General features: G+C 43.8%; 1 protein-coding gene and 1 long non-coding RNA gene across 4 annotated transcripts in view; one reads left to right on the top strand and one right to left on the bottom strand.

The window, feature by feature from the left end:
- The window catches only part of RRAS2 (RAS related 2), an 80,235-nt gene extending 65,755 nt beyond the window's left edge, over nt 1-14,480 (bottom strand). Inside the window, exon 1 of one of the 2 annotated variants that reach the window (XM_045894088.3) lies at nt 14,462-14,480. In XM_045894088.3, the coding sequence (XP_045750044.1) occupies nt 14,462-14,464 (3 nt within the window). In that variant the 5' untranslated portion in view covers nt 14,465-14,480. Of the gene's footprint in view, nt 1-7,888; nt 8,144-14,461 lie in introns of those variants that run through there. The other variant, XM_045894086.3, reaches the window with a different exon arrangement.
- On the top strand, nt 8,332-19,290 carry LOC129046354 (uncharacterized). 2 transcript variants are annotated; one of them, XR_008507492.2, is made up of 3 exons: nt 8,332-8,449; nt 17,392-17,615; nt 18,649-19,290. It is a non-coding gene; the product is annotated as an uncharacterized LOC129046354 (long non-coding RNA). The 2 variants fall into 2 exon arrangements; XR_008507491.2 differs by having other exon boundaries at nt 18,626-19,290.
- Nucleotides 19,291-26,169: the final 6,879 nt, after the last annotated feature.

Raw genomic sequence — 26,169 nt, 5'->3', positions numbered from 1 at the left:
GGCACTCTTAGGGCTGGAAAAAAGATGCACAGATGTGTGTACGTGTATTCATATGCATCTATTTCTGCATCTGTAATTTTTAAACCATGAATTTATGTATCTTCAATTCCAATCAAGCATCAGAGTTGATGCTAACCTTCCCCCTTTCCACAGTGAGAACAAACTGAGAAAGTTGGCTCCCATTTTCCAAAATGTATTTACTTATTTGCTTAATCCTAGTATAGAAAACCATTTCAGAATTGAAAACCCATGCCTCTGTGACTGACACACACACACACACACACACACACAGCCTATTAACTAGAGTTCAATGTTTGTTTCAAGTTCTTTTTGTCTTTATCCCAAGGACATAGTCCAAACACCCAGTTCAAAAGTTAGGTTTTTTTCTTTCCCCCCTTCAGTGCGGTTATGTTACTCATTTGAAATAAGGCTCAGTTCATTTATTTGTTTGTATTCCACCTCAGGGTGGTTTTTTTCTTCATCACTTGATTGTACTGGTATCTGCTGTTTATGCAGTACGTGAAACATTAAACATGGTTCCAAAAGTCAGAAAGTATCCTCAGAAAGGTCACCAACCCCATTATCTCTACCCCTTCCCCCTCACTCCTACCCACTCCCCATGGCTAACCAATAATCTCATTAATCTCGACTTTATCCATTCAGTGCTGAAAATACATTTTCTTATTTCCCCTTCTTTCTTATACAAAAGGTAGTAGAGTGCACATTATATAGTACTTTTGCACTTTTTTTCACTGAACAATTTATCCTAGAAAGCACTTCATATCAGTTCATAGAGATCTTTCTTATTTTTTTAATAGGTACATAATGCTCCACTGGGTGGAGCATTCTATTCAATCCCTCTCCTATTCTGTAAGTTGTTTCTAATTTTTTAAATTACAAGCAATGCTGTGAGCTCATGCATGTGTATTTTCACACTCATGGAAGTGTATTTTCAGGGTAAAATCCTAGATCTGGGATTACCGACTCAAAAGGTAAACACATATACAGTCATCTTCATCTATTTTATGTCTCCTGATAGAGTGCACTAAGAACAACTCATTATTTCTGCGTTATTATTTGCCCCCAAAATGCATAACCTGAATTTAACCATGAGGAAACAGACAAACTCGTATCGAGGGAACTCTTCAAATAACTTACACTCTTCAAAAATGTCAATGTCCTAAAACACAAAGACTAAAGAACTGTTCCAAATTAAAGAAGACATGGAAACGGAATGCAGTGCATAATCTGAGATTCTCTCCTGCTATAAAGGGCATTATTGGGACAACCAGCAAAATCTGAAAAAGCTCTGCATGTTAGATTAGTGATAATAAATCAATCTTAATTTCTGATTTTAGTTATAGACTATGTTTATTTTTTTCATTTTTTATGTTTTTTTAAGATTTTATTTCTTTATTTGAGAGAGAGTGAAAGCGAGAGATCACAGAGGGAGAGGGAGAAGGAGGCTCCCCACTGAGCAAGGAGCCCAATGAGGACTCGATCCCAAGACCCTGGGATCACGACCTGAGCCATGACGTGAGCCGAAGGCAGTCGCTTAACTGACTGAGCCACCCAGGCGTCCCAGACTATGTTTATGTAAGCAAATGTCCTTGTATTTAGGAAATATACATGGAGAGACTTAAAAATAAGGGGTCATCGTCTTCAACTTACACTCAAATGATTAAAAAAAAAAAGATGGGGGAAGGAATAAAACAAATATGGTAAAATGTTAGCATTCGGGAAAATCTGAGTAAAGTTTCTTTTAAAAAGCAACACTGGACGTTACTTTGACATTTATATCCATACTTCGAGTACTGAACATGTACTTACTTGTATACAAAGCTCTTTCCCCTAGAAAAAACATCACCATATGAGGTGACAAGATAAGTTGGCGGGCAATATTAAACTACTAATATATACAAACAACAAATTCTGTGACTGTAATATTTTTAATTAAACTATGATTTAATGCTATGGAACCAATCAACAATCACATTGCTTTTATAAAACACTAAAAATAAAATACAATTTATAAGGCGACAAGGAACTCATTCTATGTCTCCAGTAGCGTAATTTTAGACAACTTACATTTCTTTGTTTCTTTCAGAACCACACAGAAAATAAGTGAATATATAAATCTTTGTCTTTTTCATAAAAGCCTGAGAGCTGTTTCTCTTTGCAAAGTAGAAATAAATCAAAGGCCTACCAAGGACATTACTTTAAACTAAGTTTCAATCCCAAACACAGACTCAGCAACTCTGCCCAAAGTAATTCAAGATCAAGGCCTTGCCAGAAGATTCACTATTAACTCCACAACGTCTAGAGTCGAAGTCTTTATTCATAATCACTTTTCAGTAAGGAGGGCATATAGAACTAATACTCTAAAGACACTTCTATTTTTCCTCAGAAGGAAGAAAGGGAGGAAGGAAGGGGGCGGGGAGAGAGAAAGAGAGAGAAAGAAAGAAAGGAAGGAAGAAAGAAATAATCATACGGCATCACAAAATCTGTTTCAATTTTATGAAATCAATTAATTTGAAAAGGGAACCTTTAGGGGCTCCTAGGTGGCTCAGTCGGTTAAATGTCCGATTCTTGGTTTGGGCTTAGATCATGATCTCAGGGTCCTGAGATCAAGCCCTGTGACGGGCTCCAAGCTCAGCGGGGAGTCCACTTGAGATTTTCTCTCTCTCTCCCTCTCCCTCTCTGTCCCTGCCCCACTCTTTAAAAAAAAGAAAAGAAACGAAAAAGGAAACTTTAGAAAGTAAAAATACTGCTTTAAAAAAGTCTCTTTTCAGGGCACCAGGGTGGCTCAGTCGACTGAGGTCTGCCTTCGGCTCAGGTCATGATCCCAGGGTCCTGGGATGGAGCCCCACATCGGGCTCCCTTGCTCAGCGGGGAGCCTGCTTCTCCCTCTGCCTGCCACTCCCCCTGCTTGTGCTCTCTCTCTCCGTCAAACAAATAAATAAAATCTTTGGGGAAAAAAGTCTCTTTTCCCACCCTTTCCCCCCTTTTAAAGTTACCAATTTAATTCCAAATTAACAACTACTTTCACTTCAAAGTTTGCAAAGACCCACATTTCAGCCTCACAGGTGAATTAAAAATCTCATCCCAGTAGGCAGCTGCCTGTCGTAATCACTTTGCATTCTAATGGTATTACATCAAGGGGAAAAACAAATTCTTGAACCTACTCAACAAAAATGTCCCCACTACACTCCTTCAACTTTCCCCATCCCATTCAGGAGAGATGCACACATGTTAGAATGAATAAAAAGAATGAGTTTTAAGAGACCTAAGGTCAGAATTTCCTTCTGCTTCTCCTTTGACAAAAGTGGCCATCCTCTTCCTTGTGCGCCTACCACTTCTATGCAGGAATTGCCAGCAGATCCATTTCTGATGTTACCAGAATGAGGCAATCTCTAGTAAGTACCACCATCAGGAGAGGAGCCTTATTTTTCAATCCTAAGAATTCATTTGTAAATTACTCTGAAAATGTAAAGCAATAAATACGCACACAAAAAATAAGTCTATAGTTTCAAATTCACAGGCACGAGTTATTTTAAGTGACTTCTAATTGCAGAGAGTGTCTTCAAGACACTGCAGTAGAGCACCAATTTCAGAACCTAAACTCACGCCCTTCACACATGGATCAATTAACTATAACATAAATACATGAGTCTTGAAATCTCTTCTAGGATCTCTGCCCCAGGAAAAGTCAATGAAAAAGCATTCAGCAAAAGACAAACTCGGAGTAAAACGTAATGTCTGAGTCAGGTCCAGACTAACAGGTTGCAAGACTGACTAACACTCAACATGTGAGCAATCAACTACCCCCTACACAGCTCAAAATCTGACAAACTGCTCAATAAAGTGAGGATGCTAAACAAAGACTAGAAGCTGGGAAATTCCTCTAATTCTGTAAAACGCATATGTTCTCTTCTGAGAGTTACCAGGTAAAGCATTAACTCAAAACCCCAATAATTACTCCAAATTTCCTAAAAATCAACTTGCAACTGATAAGTTTCCCCAACTCAAAACGGTATCAACATTTATCACCTAAAGACCACACAATGTGAAGAGGGGAGTTTGAGGCTGGGGTGGGAGGTGGGGGCTGCTGAAGACTTAATAGACCAGATTATGTGGCAAGGAAAAATGAAGAAATTACAAATTTTGTTTTGGAAGAACAAGATAGTAATAGCAGCAAATAAAACCAGGTAACAATTATTATCAACTTACTCTGTAGATGGCACTGTGCCAAATGATTTGCATGCATTATTGTATTTATTCCAAAAACCCTAAAGATACTATTAGTCTCCCTTTTCATATAGGGAAACTGAGGCTTGGAGAACCCAAGAAACTTGACTAAAGACACACAGCTAGTTAACTAAATAAGAAAGAACCTAGAGTTTCAAAGGCGCAGAAATTTGTTCACCCAAACTCAACATTTTATGGAGGAAAAAAAAAGGGGGGGGGGGCGCCTGAGTGGCTCAGTCGGTTAGGCGGCTGCCTTCACCTCAGGTCATGATCCCAGGGTCCTGGGATCAAGCCCCGCATCAGGCTCCCTGCTCAGTGGGGAGTCTGCTTCTCCCTCTCCCTCTGCCTGCCTCTCTGCCTGCTTGTGCTCTCTCTCTCTCTGTCAAATAAATAAATAAAATCTTAAAAAAAAAAAAAAAAACTGAAGCCTTGAAAAGATTGAGAGATTAAGAGATTCCACAACATCACCTGAGTAGGGAGACCCAGAATCCAGATATGCAAAACACTCTCCATTTCACTTTGTACAATGTTAAGATCATTTCCTAATTACAGTTTACTCTCATTTAGGTATTCTATGTACCAACAAAACTTAAAAACATTTTTCAAAAAACTATGAATAGAAAGATTAACTCCACATATTTTACATTTTTATACTTTATAATTTGCTAAATTCATTTTTAAAGAGGAAAAGGCACCTCAATTAAGTACTTATTGCCTTAATTTCCTATTTTGCAGCTCTTCATATGCATAGGTCCCAAGTACATCTAAGGTTAAAGAAAGTCAAGGCTAAAGACAAAGTTGTTTTTAAATTCTCCATTCACCAATTTACCATATTTTTTCTGCTCAAGATTATATAATAGAAAAATATAAACTGAACACCAAAAAGTGTCATTTCAGAAGACTTAAAAAGTAAATAAAACCAATTTGTGTCATCCTGATCTCCTACGAGAACGGACTTCCACTTGTTAAGATTATTATCCTGCTGCCATCTCCTCGCCCTCCAATTACTACTGCTAGACAATCACAGCAGAATGAATTTTAATTTCCCAAGAGTGAGACAATAAATAGTGGCTCTATTAAGTGTGGATGATAAATAGTCACTTTAGATCCACAGTATAAGATTAATCTCACAATAATAATGTCTGTAGACTTATTATGCACTAGGCATTGTTTTAAGCTCTTGACATAGGTCAACTCATTTAATTTTCACCACAAGAGTATGCGGGGTACTTTCAATTTCCCCAGATTACGGATGGGGAAAACTGAGGTACTGAGTTTAGGTAATTTATCTAACGTTATACATGCAGCAAGTGGCACAGTTGAGACTCCATCCAGGTGGACTGGCTTCTACCTCTGCAGGTCTCCTTGGAGTCAGAGCCCCCTTTCACTGGCTCCAACTCATCTGCCTCTCCCACTCCCCTCCCTGCCTGCCTTCTCTCTCTCCAAACTAGCATGTATCTTCCCCCATACTCACATAAGATGCATTCTCTCTCCCTCCCACAAAGCCTATACAGTCCTTTTATCAATTCTTCCCAAATTGACTTTTCCCCAATTCCGAATTCCCTTTGCATTTAAATGTGTTACAGAATTATACACAGACACTTATACTAATAGCCATCATTAACTGAGTACATACTATGTGACACAGTGCTAAGAACATTCCCGTAATTTAAAGGATTATAAACAATGTGTGATCCCATCCATTTTGCTGATGATTAAATTGAGACTCAGTGAAGCTGAATATTCTGGCAGTGTTCTCACAACCAATAAATGACAGAGCAAGAGACAGACGCTTAAGCTGACTCAAAGCTCACTTTTTCTCTATGTATATATATATGTGTGTGTGTTTCTCATCCATACACGCCTCCTTTACTTCTGTTATCTAGTACAGTACTATTCATAAAGGAGGTATTTCTTTATCAAATGAATTCTAGAGAATCATTTTTAAAAATAGCAATTATTGTTATCTTAGCAGTTTCTAAAACTATTTCCCGAAAACAAAAGGTTCCAATACCTTAATTAAATAACCTACAGATTTAAATACATTCAGATGGTCCCTCCCCACAAAGGACCTAAGTATGTGTAGTTTAACCTTTCAGGTGACACTTTACTAATACTGGAACCCAGGATTCTTCTGTCACTCCTCACCACCACTGCCGCCCCCCCCCCCCCCCCCGCCAACTACAGCCCCCAAAGAAAGGTTAAGCTATAAATTGTTTTGCTTTGCCATCAGTTAAAGTCTCTCTCGGCCCTACGAAAATGCCGGCCCTGATTCTGCAGCCTGCGAAACTTAAACCAATCTCACCTCTTACTCAGTGTGATTTTTTTTTAACCCACTTAATGAGCATACTGTAAATGCTCATTACATAAACATCTTCTCTTCCTGGACACAAAGGTTTTAGCAGTAGTTTTTAAACCCCTTGAAATATTATAACAGCATTATTGCTCATTTAGTCAATGTGAAAGGTAACAAGCACATTTATGTTAACAGTACTCTGTATTTTAATGTTACTCTAAACGTTAAGTGAAATAGCCATTTAAGCATCCCAGCTGATAACAAATGGATGAAACGGAAACCAGAAATTAATTCTTCACCAAAGCATCTTAACAGTACTCTTGATATAGTAAGAGTATCTTTTTAACCTGTATAAAGGGATACCTTCGTTCTCTCCCAGCATGTGCCACACCTTTTAGGTGGACAAAAGCAGAGAGACATCTGGGTTTCTCATTTTTAAAATCCCGAAAAAGATCACTCAAACCTCTTAACAAGAGCAAATCCCAAGAATGACGAATTCCAACGCCCTTTTCTTTACCACAAGCCCTGACTTTCGCCTCTAGCAACCAGAGCGAGCAGGGAGTGGAGGAGTGGGTTATTGGAACAGATCTAGAAGGCACGCCCCGGTCGGTCATCTCCTAGCCTGGCCCATCCCAAACTTCACCTTGGCAAAGCGAGAAGCAGGAAGGCACCAGGAATTCCTAGGAAATGGTCTCACCCCTATCGGAGAACATTCTTAACTTCCTCGAAGCCACCATTTCCCTCGGGCATTATCACACACTCCCCCCCGGACATATTACCTAAGAGATTACTTAAAAGAAAAGCACAAACACACACAAAGAGAAACACACAGCTCGAAGCGGGCAGCTCCGGCTCGGCGTGCACGGAGAAACCCGCAGACCACGCGGAGCCGCGGCCAAGTTGCCACCGCGATCGCACCGACGGTGCCGGAGGCGGCCGCGGTGGCTGGAAGCCCAGCGCGAGGGGCTGCAGCCCCACACCCGACGCCCCGAGCCCGGGCCGCGGGGCAGGAAGCCCGGCGCGGCGGCGCAGCCTCCCGGGAGGGCTCGGCCCCGACCGGAGCGATAAGGTGGATCGGCGCTTCCCACCCTGCCAGCTCCGCCCTCCCGGACACATTCCTGAGAAGCCCGACTCCCGGGACGCCGAGCAGGGCGCCGGGCAGGCAGGAGAGCGGCGTCACGGCCGCAGGGCAGGAGGGCAGAGCCCGGCCCGCACCCCCCCCAACACCCGCCCCCGGCCCGCGCGGCGCCTCCGGGGCGGGGTCGCGGCAGCCGCCCCGCCACAGGTACCGCGAGCACCCGCCCGCCGCCGCCCCGGCGCCCCCGGCAGGCCCGCTCCAGGCACCTGGATGAACTGGATGGTGAGCGCCGACTTGCCCACGCCGCCTCCGCCGACCACCACGAGCCGGTACTTCTCCTGGCCGGAGCCGTCCCGCCAGCCGGCCGCGGCCATGGGGACGCCGCCGAGCCCGCCCGGCCACGCCGAGCCGCCGCCCGCCCTAGGCCCGGCTCCGGAGACGTGTGCGGCCGGCGGGCTGCGGGCGAGCGGCGGGCGGGGGTCCCGGGCGCCGGGAGCTGCCGGGAGGGCCGCTCCGGGCGGCGGCGCGGCGCCCGGGCTGGCCGGGTCCCGCCCGAAGCGCGGAGAAGCGGGAGGACCGCAGGGGCCAGGGGCGGCAGCGGCCGGGGGGCGCGCTCCTCCACACGTCTCCGCAGCGCCTGCGGAACGCAGCCTCCAGCGCCGCTACAAATGGCCGTCTGGGGGCCGGGCTCCGAGGCTGAGGTGCTGCATATGCATGAGGGGGCGGGGCGGGGCGGGGCCGCGCTGGCCGGGGCTGAGACTCCGGCGCTGACCCCCCGGCGGCTCAGACCCCCGCGGACCCGCCCCTCCGGTCCCTCGACCATGAGAGTGAGTTGAGTGACCGAGTGAGTGTAAGTGTGTAAGTGTGTAAGTGTGTACGGTGTGGGAGTGAGATTCTGGCGCTGAGAGAGGGCGGCTCAGACCCCCGCGGCCGGACCCCTCCGATCCCTTGACTGTGAGAGTGTGTGTGTGTGTGTGTGTGTGTGTGTATACGCGCGCGCGTGCGCGTGTAAGGGGAAGTGGGTGTCAAGTGGGAGTAGGAAGAAGACAGTAGACCGTGTGTGACCATAACTGTGTAATGCCAGGGATTGTCAGGGATTATGTGGATAAAAAAATACAGTATGTGAAGGCGTGTGTGAAAAATAGAGCTGTTGTCATCTTAACTCAGTTTTTATAGGAGAGTAAATACCCTGTTATAAGAGTACAGATGGTGACCATGATTGTGTGAAAAACAGTGTGTGACAGTGATTGAGGATCAGAGCTGTGTCACAGTAATTGTGTGTGATGGGTTGCAGTGGTGAGGGTGTGTGAGGAACATGACAGAGACTGAGCATGGGCAATAAGTCACAGTGATTGAGGGTGCATGGACAAGAGTGAATGGGACAGCCTTGTATGTGTCAGGAGAGCGTCCTAGTGGCTGCATGTATGTGTGAGAAATATTTGGTCATTGTCTAGAGGATTATAAGTGAGAGGTTACTTTGTAATTACGTACATACTTCATACCAGGCACTGTACTCAGTGCTAGAGATCCTTTCCTGAACAAAGCAGTGTCCCTGCCCTTAGGGAACTTAGAGTCCAGTGGGGGAGACAGCCAGGACAATGACAAAACTATAAGGCATTATGATAAGCGCTGTAACTGTTAAGCATCATGCAGCATGTGTGCCCATAGCAGAAGCATTCACCTGAGAGTTGGGTGGTCAAGGAAGGCTTCCTAAAAGATCTGAAGAATAATAATAGAGACAGGTGAATAATTAGAAGAAAGGTATTCCAAGGAAAGGAAACTGCATGTGCAAAAGTCAGAGCTGAGAAGGTAAGAATTGTGTCACATGATTTTGAACGTATTGGGGAAGTCTGCATGCCAGTGATTGTGAGTGAAAAGGGATTATGGGGGTGTCTGGGTGGCGCAATTGGTTAAGCCTCCAACTCTCGGTTTCAGCTTAGGCCCTGATCTCAGGGTCCTGGGATGGAGCCCCGCCTTTTGACTCCGTGCTCAGCAGGGAGTCTGCTTGCCATTCTCTCTTCCTCTCCCTCTAACCCTCCCACTAGTTCTCTCTCTCAAATAAATAATCTTTTTTTTAAGTGATTATCTGTGTGTATGGCAGTTTAACCAAATGTAGCAGGAATCACAGCTTTATGTCGTGTTGGGTAGTAGATAAGGCCATAGGCTCTGGGGCCAGACTGTCTGGATTCAAATCTTAGCTCTTCCACTAAAGGTGTGATGTTGGGAACTGAAACTGTGTGCCCCAAGTGTTGTCTTCTCTAAGGAAAGTAAGACTACTTACCATAAGGGTTGCTTTTGTTGTCGTTGTTTTTGTTTTTTTCCGTAAGAATCAAATGAGTTAATACCTATAAAGCACATAAAACAGTGCCTTGGCATGCAGTAAGATTTTATGCCAGTTTGGGGACAGGACTGCAAGTTCTTGGGCACTACCTAGTGACTTCCTTGGAACCAATAGAATGCAGCAGAAAAGATGCTGTATAACTTCCAAGGCCAGACGGGTCCGAAGGGGCTGTGCAGCTTCCACCTGTTCTCTTGGGATTCTCACTCTGGGGGAAGCAAAGTAAGAAGTTTGGCCACCCCAAGACTTCCATGCTAGCAAGGCCACATGTAAGCATGCAAGTCCAAGGTACAGCTGAGCTCCTACTGCCGGCCTTGGGAGACATCTTGGATACCCAATGCCGTCAAGCCTTCAGATGAGGGCAGTCCCTCCTGGCATCTGACTGCAGCTGCATGAGAGACCCCAAGCAAGAGCTGCCCAAGCTAGCCCTTCCTGACCCACAAAATCATGAGCCAAATGAAGTAGTAAACTTGTTGTGCTTCTTTCAGTTTTTCATTTAGAAATTATTTCCATGTGTAAAGTATAAAGTACACCCATACACCACCTTTACCCAATTCCACTACTGTGAGCATTTTACCCCCCTATTTCTCTCTTTCATATATATATATATATATAGGAAACACACATATAAATTTATGATTTTATACACATATATATAATCCATATATAAAAATGAATTTTTTGAACCATTTAAGGGTAAGTTACAGACATTATGGCCCTCTGCCCCTAAGTACTTCAGTGTATATTTCCTAAGAATAGGGATATTATCTCATATAACCAGAGTATACGGTTATCAACTTTAGTAAATTTAATACTGATATGAATATTTTCATTTAATCTACATTGATATTCCAATTTTGTCACTTGACTCAATAATGTGCTTTAGAGCATTTTCCCTCCTAGCACAGGATCCAGTCCTGGCTCAAGCATTGCATTTAGTTGCCAAACTCTTTTTATGTTTTTTTAGTGTGGTACAAAATGGTTGTTTTAAACACCTATTTTTTTGAGGTGGGGGAGAGCAAAATATTTGTCACACAGTAGTAATAGCCAGAAAGGCCTCAATGACAGATATTATCATCAATGTGAAAAGGAGAAAAAGGAGAGAAAAGGAAGATGAGCCCACCTCAAAGAAACGCTGAGAAAAGGCCAGTTAGTCTTCCCACAAATGTCTCTGGATGTCTGCCTAGCCCTATAATTTCCCATAATCCTTCAGGACCAAGAAGATGACCAAAGTGTCCCGCTTATTATGCTCCTTGCCTTCTGAAGTACCAGCCTATTTTCAGTAGAATCTCTTTCAATCCACCTATTTGTGAGCCGCTTCTATGCCTGAGTCCTGCCCAAGATTTCCTTTCCTTCCTACTCTGCACCACTACGATCCCTGTGTATAGGACAATTCCTGAAACCAAGCAAGCAAACCCATCCTATAGAAAACATGTGCCGGTTGCCTCTGAGCCATCCATTTCTCCCTCCTTTCAAATAGTATCTCCAAATTTCCCCTCTAGTTTATGAATGGCACCCACCCCAAGCTCCAGGGGTTCACTCTAATTCACTTAAGATTATCAACCTCCACTGCCACAGTTATTAGCTGGAGGGTGGGTATATAGTCTAGGTCAGGGCAATCAGGAACAGATTCAACTGTGGAATCAAAACTACAATGAGATACCACTTCACACCCACTAGGATCACCATAATAAAAAAGCCAGATAATAACAACTGTTGACAAGGATGTGGAAAAACTAGAACTCTCATACACTGCTGGTAAGAATGTAAAATGGTGTCGCTGCTTTGGAAATCAGTCTGGCATGTCCTCAAAAGGTTAAACATAGACTTACCATATAACCCAGAAATTCCACCCCTCAGTATAGATCCAAGATAAATTAAAACATATGTCCATACAAAAACTAGTACATGAAAGTTCATAGCAGCATATTCATACTAGCCAAAAAGTAGAAATAACCCAATTGTCCATCAACTGATGAGTGGATAAACAAAATGTGGTATATTCATACAATAGAATTTTATTTGGCAATAAAAAATGATGAGGTATTGGTACATGCTACAACAGGGAGGAACATTAAAAACATGATGCTAACTGAAAGAAGCCAGTTACAAAAGGGCACATATTATATAATTCCATTTATATGGAAGGTTCAAAGTAAGAAAATCCATACAGGCAGAAAGTAGATTAATGGTTGCCAGGACTGAGGGGAAAATGCTGAGTGGCTGATAATGGGTATGGGGTTTCTTTCTGGAGATAGGAAAATATTCTGAGATTAGAGAGTGATGATGGTTGCACAACTCTGTGAAAATACTAAAAACCATTGAATTATATACTTTTTAAAGTGAATGTTATGGGGGAGCCTGGGCGGCTCAGTCGTTAAGCGTCTGCCTTTGGCTCAGATCATGATCCCATGGTCCTGGGATTGAGCCCCACATCGGGCTCTCTGCTCGGCTGGAAGCCTGCTTCTCCCTCTCCCACTCCTCCTGCTTGTGTTCCCTCTCTCGCTGTCTCTCTGTCAAATAAATAAATAAAATCTTTTTTAAAATAAATAAAGTGAATGTTATGGTATATGAATTATATTTTAATAAAACTATGGGAAGAAAAGATTCAATTGCAGGATTTTATCTGAGCTATCAAGGAAATGTCTTTTTACTTCAAGATGTCCCCTGTATCAACTCTATTCCTTTTTTTATTATTATTATTTGATTCAAATTTGAGTGTTCAGCAAGCAAGAAGCATATAGGCTCAACTGCACCTAGACTTCTATTTCAAAATGTTTTCTTGCCCTTAGAAAATACCCCAAAAGCCTACACAAAAAGAAACCTTGGGGCGCCTGGGTGGCTCAGTTTTTAAGCGTCTGCCTTCGGCTCAGGTCATGATCCCAGGGTCCTGAGATCGAGCCCCGCGTTGGGCTCCCTGCTCTGCAGGAAGCCTGCTTCTCCTCCTCCTACTCCCCCTGCTTGTGTTCCCTCTCTCTCTGTGTCTCTCTCTGTCAAGTAAATAAAACCTTAAAAAAGAAAACCTTTACAAAAACAAATCATTGATGACATAGGAGAATATGGGAAAGAAAAAACTAGTTGTCATTCAAGCCAAATAAAGATGAATTTTCATCTTAATCTGAAAAGTTTGCTTCTCAAGTAGCTGGAATAAAATAGGTAAGTATGTAAATCTTTACAAAAAGAATGACCTACAAACTTGGAAAGAATGGTAGAGATCATCCCCCTTACCTTACCGAAAGAAATCCTGTGACTGGGGAAAGAATTTCTTTCCCAGTGTCATCTAGCAAGTTGTTAGCAGGACACAGGTCTTCTGACTCCCCTGCTTAGAGCACTTTACCTCATGCCAAACTGGATGTTACCCAGAACCCCGAAGAGCCTCACAACACAGAGATGGTATAATGCTACCAATCAAGAAAACTGTTGGATGCATCATTTTGGCTTAAGTTGAGTGACTGTCTAGCTAAAGGGCTGTCAAGAAACTTCAACAGGCAGGGGTGCCTGGGTGGCTCAGTCGTTAAGCGTCTGCCTTCGGCTCAGGTCATGATCCCAGGGTCCTGGGATCAAGCCCCACATCGGGCTCCCTGCTCGGCGGGAAGCCTGCTTCTCCCTCTCCCACTCCCGCTGCTTGTGTTCCCTCTCTCGCTGTATCTCTCTCTGTCAAATAAATAAAATCTTTAAAAAAAAAAAAAAAGAAAGAAACTTCAACAGGCAGATTCAAGACCTGATTTGGCCAGCAGATATGTTTTGGTGCATAATTCAATTTTTTAATTGAATTACCAATATGTAATTGAGTTATCAATATTTTAAAATAGGATATTTCACAAACAAATCTGGATTTCTAACTCTTCCCAATAAAATTAAAGGGACCATCTAGTAACACCAGGTCAACATTATCATGTGACAACTGGGTCCATGTAAGTACAGGCTGCCCTTGAGAAAAGGTCTGGAGGCTCCTGTTCCTCAAAGTTGCCAGCAGTCCTATTGGACCCAACCCGATTGATGTGACCTGCCTGGACTTTGTGGGCTTTAAGCGTTTGCCAATCTTACTACTATCTGCCAATGCTCTCCAACTGGGATGCACATCGGAATCACCTGTAATCACCTTAAAATGAAGAACCTGGGCTCCCCTACCCCCCATCTTGATAAATAAGTTTGCAGACCAAGACTCAGAAGTTGTATATTTAAATATCCAGAGTAACCCTGAGACATCTCCATAACTGAGAACTCTTGGAGGAGAGTAGACTCATCCATGTCCACTCTATTTCAGAACAAACAATGACCTTCGCATCTGGAATGTTGGTGACTCACCATCTCTAAAAACCAACATTGCCCAAATACCATCCCTGGCCCATCCCAGAGAAAGGATCTAGGGGTGGAGTGGGGAAGGAGGTACTGCTGAAACGAAGATCCCCCTGACCTCATCTATAGCTGGGTCAGACAGAGCCCAGGCCTGATAACCAAAGAGGGCCAAACCCCAGATCAGAGAGCGTTGAGTTCTTACCATGGTTGATGGAAGCGCACCATCCCCTTATTTCCTTAATGGGCCTCTGCTTCTAATGTGAATGAATGGCTGATAGAGAACGAAACAGCCCAGCAGGAGCTGCATGCATCTGAGATGAGACAGATGCACAAATCTATTCCTTGTTTAAAGATCACACTGCTAAGAATAGAAACTGAAACACACACTGAAGCGTGGGCACACACACACAGCCCTGAGGAAGGCCACAACAGAGCCGGAGGAATCCATAGTTTAGTGGAGGATCATCGGAGAATCATAGAGCCCTAGAGCAGAAAAAGCACCCTGAGATCATTCCCGCTAAAGCTTTCATTTTAAAGGTGGGAAAGCAAAGGCCCAGATAGAAAGAGGGGTCCCCAGCACTGCCTAGAGATAGAGCAGAAGCACGACTGGAACTCAGATTCTGTCTCCCAGCTTGGTGCCTGACTCAATGTAGTGCACTGCCTTGGGAGCCCCAGAGCCCAGGTGACGGAGCAGGGTCAAAGTCACACTCCCCCTTCCAGGCAGTGGCTGCCAGGAAGAATCAAGCAAGAGTGTCCACCGCTGTATCTTTTTTAAATAATGAAAAATCAAACCTACTTAAATATTCAGCAACAGAGACTCGGTTAAATAAACGATGCTACAATATGAATATGGATACTACTTGGCATTAAAAATAATTTTTATTTGTTTGGGAAAATGAGAATAGGATACAAATCAGTATATACGAAAATATAAAATATATACATAATAGCTACCATTTGCTGAGCACTTACCAGGAGCCTGGCATTGTGCTAATTACTGAAAACCTATTATCCAATTTAATCCACAAATCAACCATCTGAAGTGGGTTCTATTATTATTTGTATTTTACAAAAAAGTGGAAGCACAGAGATGTCATGTAGCTAATAAATGGCAGAGTGTATATTTGAACCTATGAGTGGCTCAAAGCTTTTGTACTTAATCATTATGAATAGATGAAAAGGAAAAAGGCCAGTAGGATATTCAGTTATCCTAAGTAGTGATATCACAGGAGAGTTTTATTTCCTACTTTGCGTTTTCCTGTATTTCATTCTTTCTCCCCTTCCTTCCTTCTTTCCTTCCTTCCTTTCTCTTTCTCTCTTTCTCTCTCTCTCTTTTTCTTTCTTTCTTTTCTTTCTTTCTCTCGCAATTCCACATTCTCTCCTACCCCCAGCCCCTGGTAACCTCTAATCTGCTTTCTGTCCCTATGAATTTTCCTATTCTAAACATTTCATGTAAGCGGAATCATACAACATTTGTCCTTCGGTGTCTTATTTTGTTTAGCATAATGTTCAAGGTTCCTCCATGTTGTAGCATGTACTCATGCTTCCTTCCTTTATTGGCTAAATAGTACCCCATTGTATGGATATACCACAATTTGTTTATCCATTTATCTGTTGATGGAAATTTGGATTATTTCCATCTTTTGGCTATTGTAAATGATACTGCTATGAACATTCATACACAAATATCTGAGTTCTTTTTTTTTAAGTTTTTTTTTAAGATTTTATTTATTTATTTGTCAGAGAGAGAGAGAACACAATCAGGGGGAGTGGCAGGCAGAGGGAGAAGCAGACTCCCCACTGAGCAAGGACCCCCCCGATATGGGACTGCATCCCAGGACCCTGGGATCATGACCCGAGCCGAAGGCAGACGCTTAAGCAACTGAGCCACTCAGGCGTCCCACAAATATCTGAGTTCTTGTTTTCAGATCTTTTGGGTATATGCCTGGGAGTGAAATCACTGGGTCAAAGGGTAATTTTATGTTTAACTTTTTGAGGAACTGCCAAACTATTTTACACAGCAGCTACACCATTTTAATTCCCACCAGCAATGTGGGAGGGTTCTTATTTTTCCACATCTTAATCAACACTTGTTATTTTCCATTTTTGATTCTAGTCATCCCACTGGGTATGAAGTTGCATCTCACTGTAGTTTTGATTTGCATTTTCCTAATGACTAATGATGTTGAGCATATTTTCATATGCTTATTTGCCATTTGTACATCTTTGGATAAATGTCTATTCAAGTTCTTTGCCTATTTTTTAATTGGGTTGTCTTTTTGTTGTTGAGTTGCAGGAGTTCTTTTTTTTTTTTAAGATTTTATTTATTTATTTGAGAGAGAGAGTGAAAGAGAGAGAGATCATGAGCAGGGGGGAAGGGTAGAGGGAGAAACAGACTCCCCACTGAGCAGGGAGCCCAATGCGGGACTCATCCCAGGACCCTGGGATTATGACCTGAGCTGAAGGCAGACGCTTAACTGACTGAACCACCCAGGCTCCCAAGGAGTTCTTTATATATTCTGAATAGCAAATTCTTATCAGAGATGTGATTTGCAGAGGCAGTCCCCATTCTGTGACTTTTCACTCCTTCATATGGCTTTTGATGCACAAGTTTTTCTATTTTAATGAAGTCCAATCTCTTCTTTTTTAAGTCGGAAAAAATATGAAGTCATGTTTATGAACAGATTTTTAAAGATTTATTTATTTATTTATTTATTTATTTATTTATTTATTTATTTATTTATTTATGAGAGAGAGTGAGAAGGGGGAGGAACAGAGGGGGAGAGAGAGAATCCCCAGCTGACTCTGCACCAAGGGCAGAGCCCAACGCAGAGCTTGATCTCACGACTCCGAGATCATGACCGGAGCTGAAACCAAGAGTTAAGATGCTCAACTGACTGAACCACCCAGGTGCCCCTTTTATTTGTTTTATAAACAATACGGACAAAGCAGGAGCCAAGGTTGTACATATATAATCTAACTATGGAAAATTTAGTGTTTGTTAGATAATCTGGGAAAATTAACTATTCCAGGAAGAACAAGAATCAGGGTCAATACACACAAAGTACTTCTGTCGTCCCGTACCACTCAGGTTGAACTGTGCTAGCTGCTTTGTCCTTTCCTTTCCTGCAGCGTGTTTCCGGAGAGAGTCATGCCTGCTGCTGTAAGGGGACTGAACCCTGAATATCATGCTGACTGTAGCACCCAGGCCTGGTTTATGGAGCTCCAAACAGGCCCCTCTTTAATCCACATCCCTTACCAGGACCGTGCCTATGACTGTCTTAAAGATTTGCGAAGAACCTGTGAAAGACCAGGAGCGTGGAAGAGAGAAAATGGAAGTCTTTGCTTTGGAAATGGTAAGCTAAGACATCTCTGGCCTCCAGAATAGGACACAACTTCAAATGCAGCCATATGGATTTAGGTTAGATGGCTGGGTAGCACCTGACACTAGGGCAAGGGAGACAGCTCCTCGGAGGCTTCTTAAAATGCAGTGGTTTCGAGGCCCCATTCCTGCCCCACAGGATTACACTGTTTCGGAAGAGAACTGAAAGGAAATGCTCTGTGATTGCAATCTTCCCTCCTGTGCCCTGTGAGCCACAGGATCTTTCTGTCTCCCGCAGGTGCAATACCACTGGTCTAGTGAGAACAAATAAGGTTTTCTTCACGGGGCACTCAGGAGTGCTGGTGAGAGAGCGTGAGACACCATGCCCTAAATGTAAGAAGGGAAGGCACCTGAGAGATCTTCTACTCCACCCCCCACAACCGTATTAGTCAGTGTTGGGCATTAGGGGACCCAATAAATAACAGCCGTCTTCCTCACCCAAGTTCTGAACCAAGTGAGAAATAGGACACAGAAAACCAACAGATGGAGATAAAAATGTCAGCTTTATTACCAGTAAGAGCTATACTGGAGGACATGGCTTAGATGTGAGGCCAAGTGGGCTTGTCTATGCTGTTCCCAAAATAAACTTACCGCTGAGTTACAGGCAGGGCTGGAATACCTGCAGGCCTCATCTTTTGGGGGGTCTGCCTCTGCACAGCTGTGGCACATACAGGAGCGCGGAATGAGCGCCCCTTTAGTCAGGCTGCCAAAGAAAACAAAGGGAAGAGTTAAACTGAGCATGCCCAGATTATTCTGCTGAACTCATTAATTAGATAATGAGATAATTTTCCTCGTGGAAAAGGATGAATAAGGGGTGGGGAGGGAGTCTGGGAGTCTCACTCTAGTGATTTTCAAATTTTAGTGGACATCAGAATCACCAAGAAGACTTATTCCCACACAGATTGCCAGGGTCCATCCCCAGGACCCTGATTCGGTAGGTATGTGGGAGGGTCTGAAAAACTGTGTTTTGTTTTGTTTTTTAAGATTTTATTTTATTTATTTGCGAGAATGAGAGAGAGTGCACACAAGCAGGGGGAGCAGCAGGAAGAGGGAGAAGCAGGCTCCGTGCTGAGCAGCGAGCCCGACGCAGAGCTTGATCCCAGGACCCTGGGACCCTGACCCGAGCCGAAGACAGACACCCAACCGACTGAGCCACCCAAGTGTCCCTAAACTGTGGTTTTTAACAAGTTCCCTGGTGATGCTGATGCTGCCTATCCTGGTATCACACTTGGAGAACCAATGCTTGAAGAGAATCTCTCCCCTTGGAACTTAAGGAGGAACAAATGTTCCCTTCAACAGAACGTGTTTGGTGGCCAGTGACAGAAACCCAACTCAAACTGAAATAAAAAGAACGTATTGGTTCATGTAACTACATGATACAGCTGTTGCACTGACTTCAAGCTGGACGAGACTCAGAGTCTCAAATGGGGTCTTTAGGACTCTTTCACTCTCTGTATCTCTCAGCTGTGCTTCTTCTACATGGCTCTTGTCTTAAGCAGGGTTTCCCCTGGGGTTGGCAAGATGGCATCACTTAAGTTCTTTCCCCTAAGCAAGTGTTTCTCAAACTTCAGCATGAATCAGAATCACCTGGAGGGCTTGTTAAAACACAGATGCTGGGGCCCAGCCCAGGAGTTTCGGATTCAGTAGACTGTGGGGGGGTGGGGCGGGGGGAAGCCCAAGAATTGGCAATTCTAACAAATTCCCAGTTGATCATTTTGATGCTCTCAGAAGAATAGCGAGAGGATGCTGGAGAGACACAAACAACAGATGTTCACTACTCTTTGTTTTATAGATCAAAAAACTGAGAGGTTAAGTGGCTGGTCTGTTTTCTTCCATTCGAAAGATAAAATTTTGTCCAAAGGACACGTAGGTACAGTAAAAAGAGCATGGGTTTTGAAGTAAGAAAACCTGATGTCAAATTCCATCCCCACCACAGACAACCTGAATGGTTGTCTTTACTCTCTATCTGGTGCTTTAAAATGAAAATAACAGTAACACCTCGTTATAGGGTGAGATGAGGGTGTGATCATTTACTGGCACATGTCAGAGTCCTTTATAGTTAAAGAAGTATTAGATGGATGGTGAGTTTTAAATTTTTTTATAAGTCATGTGAGGGGGCCTGGGTGGCTCAGTTGTTAAGCATCTGCCTTCAGCTCAGGTCCTGGGATCGAGGCCCGCATCGGGCTCCCTGCTCGGCGGGAAGCCTGCTTCTCCCTCTCCCACTCCCCCGCTTCTGTTCCCTCTCTCGCTATGTCTCTCTCTGTCAAATAAATAAATAAAATCTTTAAAAAAAAAAAAAAAGTCATGTGAGGGCGCCTGAGTGGCTCTGTCAGTAAGCATCTGCCTTCGGCTCAGGTCATGATCCCAGGATCCTGGGATAGAGTCCCACATCGGGCTCCCTGCTCAGCGGGAAGCCTGCTTCTCCCTCTGCCTCTGCCTCTCTCTCTCTTTCATGGATAAATAAATACAATCTTAAAAAAATAAAAATAAAAGTCATGTGAATTATACATAAAAATTAAAATGACACAGTTACTATTTTTGTTTAGTTAGTATTATTTTTCACCTATACAATTAAAAAGTTCAAACATTTAATAACACTAGGGTGGGAAAGTCAGGGGAAACATATTTTCATTCATTGCTGATTGAGTTCTGTCCATATCCTGGGACTTTGCAATGTACTCAGGGACCCAATGCCTCAAGAATTTCATTTATTTGCCTGATGGATTTTTCTGAACTGTGCAAGTCCCTTCTTGCCACCAGCAGGCCAGTTCAGGGAATTAGCACCCACCGCCCCGCTACTCCCAACTCACACCCCCACGCTCCCCGAGCAACCGCCAGCCGATGACTCTAAGGAGATGCAGTTCCCTCACTTTTGTTTAGGAAAATCCAGATCACGTCTCATAATTTCTCAGTGGGAATAAGCTCCAGTCACCCACTGGAGTAGCTTAGCTGGCTTCATAACACATCTCTTCCCTGGAGTGATCGAGTGAATGATCCAACAATTGGGCAGCACAGTGTAGAATAATGCAGGGAGTCCAAAGAGGTAAAACACACCATCCCAGGTTACAATGGGGAGACAAAACAAAATACCATAATATTTAAGGAAGAGTAGAAGATCGGACTATAAGTAAGGTCTCAGTGCCAAATGAAGCCTGAGCTATAGGATGTGGAAGGTGGCAGTGATGGGAAGATGACATCTGGATAAGCAGAGATGACGAGGAAAGCATGTTGGGGAAGATAATTTCTAGTGGAGATATAAGATAAGCCCAATATCTTGATGCATGGTAAACACCTGCAAGATTTGGAATTCGATGGGACCAGGGTTTGAATCCAGATCTACCCTTTATTGTTGGGCACAGTTACTTAACCCCTCAGATAGGATAATAACAGGGTTTCCGAGCTAGGCTGAGATATTTGGCTTATACAGCCCCCATGGGTGGCCACTTAGATGATTGGTCTTCAGGATCTTCCTTGAATGCTTGCCTGAAGGCAGACCGGAAAGGACACGAGAGAGAAGGAAGACTACAGATAGGAGAAGAGGAAAGGTATTTTCCTCTACGCCCTGCCATCCCCAGACCTGGAGCTGACTGGAGAATGAGGAGGAAATTGGGAGCCCCAAATGAAATGCGAGGCCTCCCCAGGCCCATGGACGGGCTAACGTTGGATGGGGCAGTGTGGCAGAGGGTGACCCTCCGTTGTTGCCCCTTGGTGTCATCTCAGCCTCTGCTGGTCACTCCCACAGCCTCTGTGGTCACCCATCCAAGCTCCAGGCCCAGAGACATCCTAAGCCCTCTCCTACACTGGATCTTGGTTTCCCTCCTTTGGCTTCTTGACCTTTGATTCCTCACTTCTCTTTGTTTCTGTTTCACTCTCTGTTCCAGCTTTTCTGTCTCTGATTCAGCGCTTCCCTGTCTCTGTTTCTATCTCAATTGTCTAAAGTTTTCTCTCCACTTTACTCACACTTCTCTCAAATAACAAGCCCCTGGTCCCTGGACAATTTCGTTTGCATTACTAAAACCCCAAACAAAGCAAAACAAAAACCCAGAGGCTTGGCTTGTTCACAAAAGCCTATCAATCTAAAAGCCAATGTAGTTATTTAGATTCATACAATACTCAAAAAAAAAAACAAAATCCCAGATTAAAGACTAAAATATACAAAAGCCAAATCACAGAAAAACTAGCAGGAAATTGAATTCACTACTTATCAGATCTTTGGAGGAATAGTAACTTTTAAAGCACTGAAGCAAAAGAAGAAATGACAAAGGAAAAGACGAACAGATTTTACTACATAAAAATGTGAAGCTTCTGTACAAAGAAAAGTAACAAGAGGCAGATAAAAATAGACCAAGAAAAATGTTTGCAGTAAGTGTTCAAAGAATGAATATCTAAATTATATGAAGTTCACGTCGTAAACAGAAAAAAATAAAGCCTGAATAAACAGACATCTTCCATAAATAGAAATATAACCATAAGTCAACATAAGAAAAGTGCTGAGCTTCATATTCTCAAATAAATGCAAATTAAAACACTAACAGGAACCATTTCCCTGCCATCGTACTAGCAAAAGTTACAACGATAATACCCAATGTTTGTGGTTAAGTAAATTTTCACAATACTTTTGGAACACTCTTTGGCAATAATTATCAAGAAACTTTAAACTATTTGTACCTTTGTCCCTTAATTCCAGTCCAAGGGATTTATCCTAAGGCAGCAGATTTTAAACTATGCCCCCTTGCAACCTTAGAAGTTCTACAGGGCTGTCCGTGGCACTGCTAGGGAGAGTATGTATTGGTCAGGACTTGGGGCTATAAGCAAAAGAAGTTAACCCTGCCTATCTTAAGCCAAAAGTCAATGCGCTGAAACAAACTCAGAGGCTCGCAGAATCTCCGGGAAACTCTACAACCAGGTTCTGAAAACACGCAGGAAACGAGAATTCCAGAGTGCTACGCAGCTGGAACCACAGGTCACAGAGCAAGACCAGTCAGTCAGGTGCATGTGGCATTGCTGCTGAGAGGAAAATGACCTCCGATCACCCCCCACACTGTCAAGTGCTCGTCATTCAAAGACAGGAAAGAATGTCTGATCGACCGAACCTAAATGCCATGCTTCAGGTTTGGCAAGGAAGCAGGAGGTGAGGGTGCTTCCTCAGGGGAGACGGGAACTATCAGCTTTTCCAAATACGCTTCCAGGCAAGATTTTACTTGAAGGAATGTTTTCACAGCTTCAACACTTTCGAGAAGCCCCTGCGACAACACCAGAAATCCCAGTTTAGTACACATTCCCAGCTCTTTTCTTCTGTGCTTATTCCAAATAAGGAGGTTGGAAAGACGCTTGCTCTTGTAGCCTCCCATAGTGGTAGGGGTGAACATGTAACACAATTCTGGCCAAAGAGACAGAAGTCTATGTCTACTGGAGGTGACTCAGGATGATAACAGTGAAAAGGAAGATCTGAATGGCATTCTCTCTTCCGCTTTTCTACCTTGAATGCTGATATTATACCTAGAGCTTCAGCACTCATTTTGAGAATATGAACATGAGAAAAAGGCCCAGAGAACTAAATCTACCTTTGAGTGACATGTTACATGGAAAAAAAAAAAAAATCTCTTGAAGAACTTTAGAGAAGCTTTCTGTTCTTTGCAGTTAGAAACATCGCTAGGGGCACGTGGGTGGCATGGTTGATTAAGCATCCCACTCTTCCTTTCGGCTCAGGTCGTGATCTCAGGATCTCAGGATTGTGGGATCAAGCCCCACCTCGGGCTCAGTGTGGAGTCTGCTCAAGATGCTCTCTCCTACTCCCTCTGCTCCTCCCCACGCCCCTGCCCCTGGCTCTTGCTCTTGCTCTCTCTCTCTAAAAATGAATAAATAAATGTTTAAAAAAAGAAAAACATTGCTAATTGATACACCCCTAAGAGAAAAATTCAAAAAGTAAAAATATACACTGATAAGTTGTTCATTATAGAATATTCCAAATTGGTTAACATTTTTTTTTAAAGAACAGAATTTAAATATCTAATTGTAGGAGATTGCTTAAATAAATCATAGTCAATCCACTGAACTATTATGCCTATTTAAGCTGGACAAATATGAAGTCTTTATATGTTCATGATAAAACAATAATTAAAAACACTACATAATTTTATCTATATTATCGCACTATACATAAAAGCCCAGCTACTGGTGGGCTAACTGATAGATAACTGATAGATAGATAGTGATCACCTTTTAAGGAGCTGAATCACCTACAAGCACCTGCTTAGCAGAGTAGCCCTAAACAACCATGTTCTTTGCCATGTGGCTCTATGACCCCTCCTCTCCACACAACTGACTGGGTCAAGAATGGGCAACAGATCCAGAGTAGCCAACATCCTCTGAGATGCTTTGCTGCAAAACTCTGCTCAAATAGGGCTGAACTGGCACAACAGGTTTCTCATCCTTTGGAATCCGACTTGGGGAATACCAAGAGAATCAGGTAAAACACATCAGGAGATGAAGCTTAAAGGATACATGATCAGGGACGCCTGGGTGGCTCAGTCAGTTAAGCATCTGCCTTCGGCTCTGTTTATGATCCCAGGGTCCTGGGATGGAGTCCCACATGGGGCTCCCTGCTCCGCGGGGAGCCTGCTTCTCCCTCTGCAAGCTGCTCCCCCTGCTTGTGCTCTCTTCCTCTCTCTCTCTGGCAAATAAATAAAATCTTAAAAAAAAAGAAAAGATACATAGATCGTGAGGTCAAGGATGGGAAAGAGAGACTGTGAACATATGTGTTATAAAGAACTAGAAAATAGTAAGCTGAGAAAAGATACAAAGTGTGAGGAAGTCCGCCAGATGAACGGAAATTAAGAGGTAGAGAGAGAAAGAAGCAAAACCACAAAGAGTAGCTAACTTAGGAAAATGGCAGAGCTAGAGGGAAGATCAAGAAGTCCTGCGGAGTTCTGGAAAGCTGGCTTGGATCCAGAACACCTTTCAAGCTCCAGTCCAACAGGCCTGGATCCTTAGATCCAGAACGCCTTTCCAGCTCCAGCTGCCTTAGATCCAGAATTGCCTTCGATCCAGAACACCTTTCCAGCTCCAGTCCAACAGGCCTAGCTGGACTCCAGTGCCTTTTGCTGAATTTCAGTGGGATTCTTTTCTCTTTCCTTTCAGCTAAATGGTTTCAATTACACCCTGTAGCCTGTGTGAGTTATGCATTCCTGAGGATGATAATAGCCTGGCATCGGTAGAAATAAAATCCTATAAAAATGCTCTTTGCATATGGCCAGGAACATAAGCAAATAAAAACAATTGATTTGTCAGAGAAAGAAGTTTGTGGGTATTTCTTTTGAGGAATTCATTATTGTTGCTCTAATGTTGTTTTTACATTAAATAATGTTTTAAAACCCCCGTAGAACTGTCGGAGTAAAGCCTTAAATCGGTGCATACTGTTAGACCCTGCAATACTGCTTCCAAGAATTTAAGAATATAATCAAAAATAATGCATGAAAATGTAGGTTCTTGAGTACTCATCACAGCATTATTGTATTGAAAAAAAAAAATGGAAACCACTTAAATGCCAAGCAACAGAGTATTGATTAAATAAATTATGATATATCCACATAATGGGATCCTGTACAAGCATTAAAAATCACACTGTAGAAGAATATTGGTTGGTACAAAAAAGGTTCGTGATTTGCTGCTAGGAAGAAAAAACAAACGAACAAACAAAAATTCCTACAAAAGACTGACCATTTTGGTGCCTTTATTTTGGCCGGGTGGGGGAGAAATCTGTATGTTTTTACAGGCATAGAAAATATTAACGCGGAAGGACAGACCCTAACAAGTAACAGTGGTTGTCCTTGGGCTGGGACGAAGGGATAGATTAGAAGAAACGTTTGTATTTTTTCCTTTAGGATGTTCTGCTTTTTTTCGTGTTCTTCCACCTTGAGTCTCTTATTTACGGAATCACGGAGGGAAGGATGGGAGGGGTCCCCCCGCCCCCCAGGCCCCCCGTTTTTTAAGAAAAACCTGCTGACTGCCTTGTGCTTAGGGAACCACTGCCAATATTCCCACCACCTCCCACAGCCCCCGAGCTCGGGGAAACCCGCAGCACCCACAAAATCAGACCTGCTCTCAGCGCCAAGCGAGCAGGGAACAGGAGGGCGGACCGGAGCGCGGGCACGGGGGCTGGGCGGACGCGAAGCCGCGCACGCTGGCGGGCGGACGCGACAGGAGCCAGCCCCGGGGCGGGGGGCGGGCGCTCGCCTCCTCCTCCGCGCGGGCCGCCGGCGAAGCGCTCGGAGGCGTGACTCTGGGGCGCGCGGGGGCCGTGGGTCGCCACCGCGGTGCCCGCCGGCTTTGCGCTCCGAGGGATGGGGCTTCGCGCCTGTGAAAAGCCAAGCCGACTAGGAGGAAGCGGCCGTGCCGGAGACCCAGGCCGGCCGGGGCCGCGGAGGGAGAGCCCGCGCGCCGCTGCTCGGGAGCCGGACAGGGCCGCCCCCGGGGTCCGGCGCGCGGGGGTCACGTGCCTCCCGGCCCGCCGCCGCCGCCGCCGCCCG

Source organism: Mirounga angustirostris, unplaced genomic scaffold (assembly GCF_029215605.1).
Source record: "Mirounga angustirostris isolate CCGP_5_RB_7025 unplaced genomic scaffold, mMirAng1.0.hap1 SCAF_13, whole genome shotgun sequence".
NCBI lineage: Eukaryota > Metazoa > Chordata > Mammalia > Carnivora > Phocidae > Mirounga > Mirounga angustirostris.
Note: the sequence above shows the minus strand (reverse complement) of the source record. Positions and strands in the feature narration are given on the sequence as shown.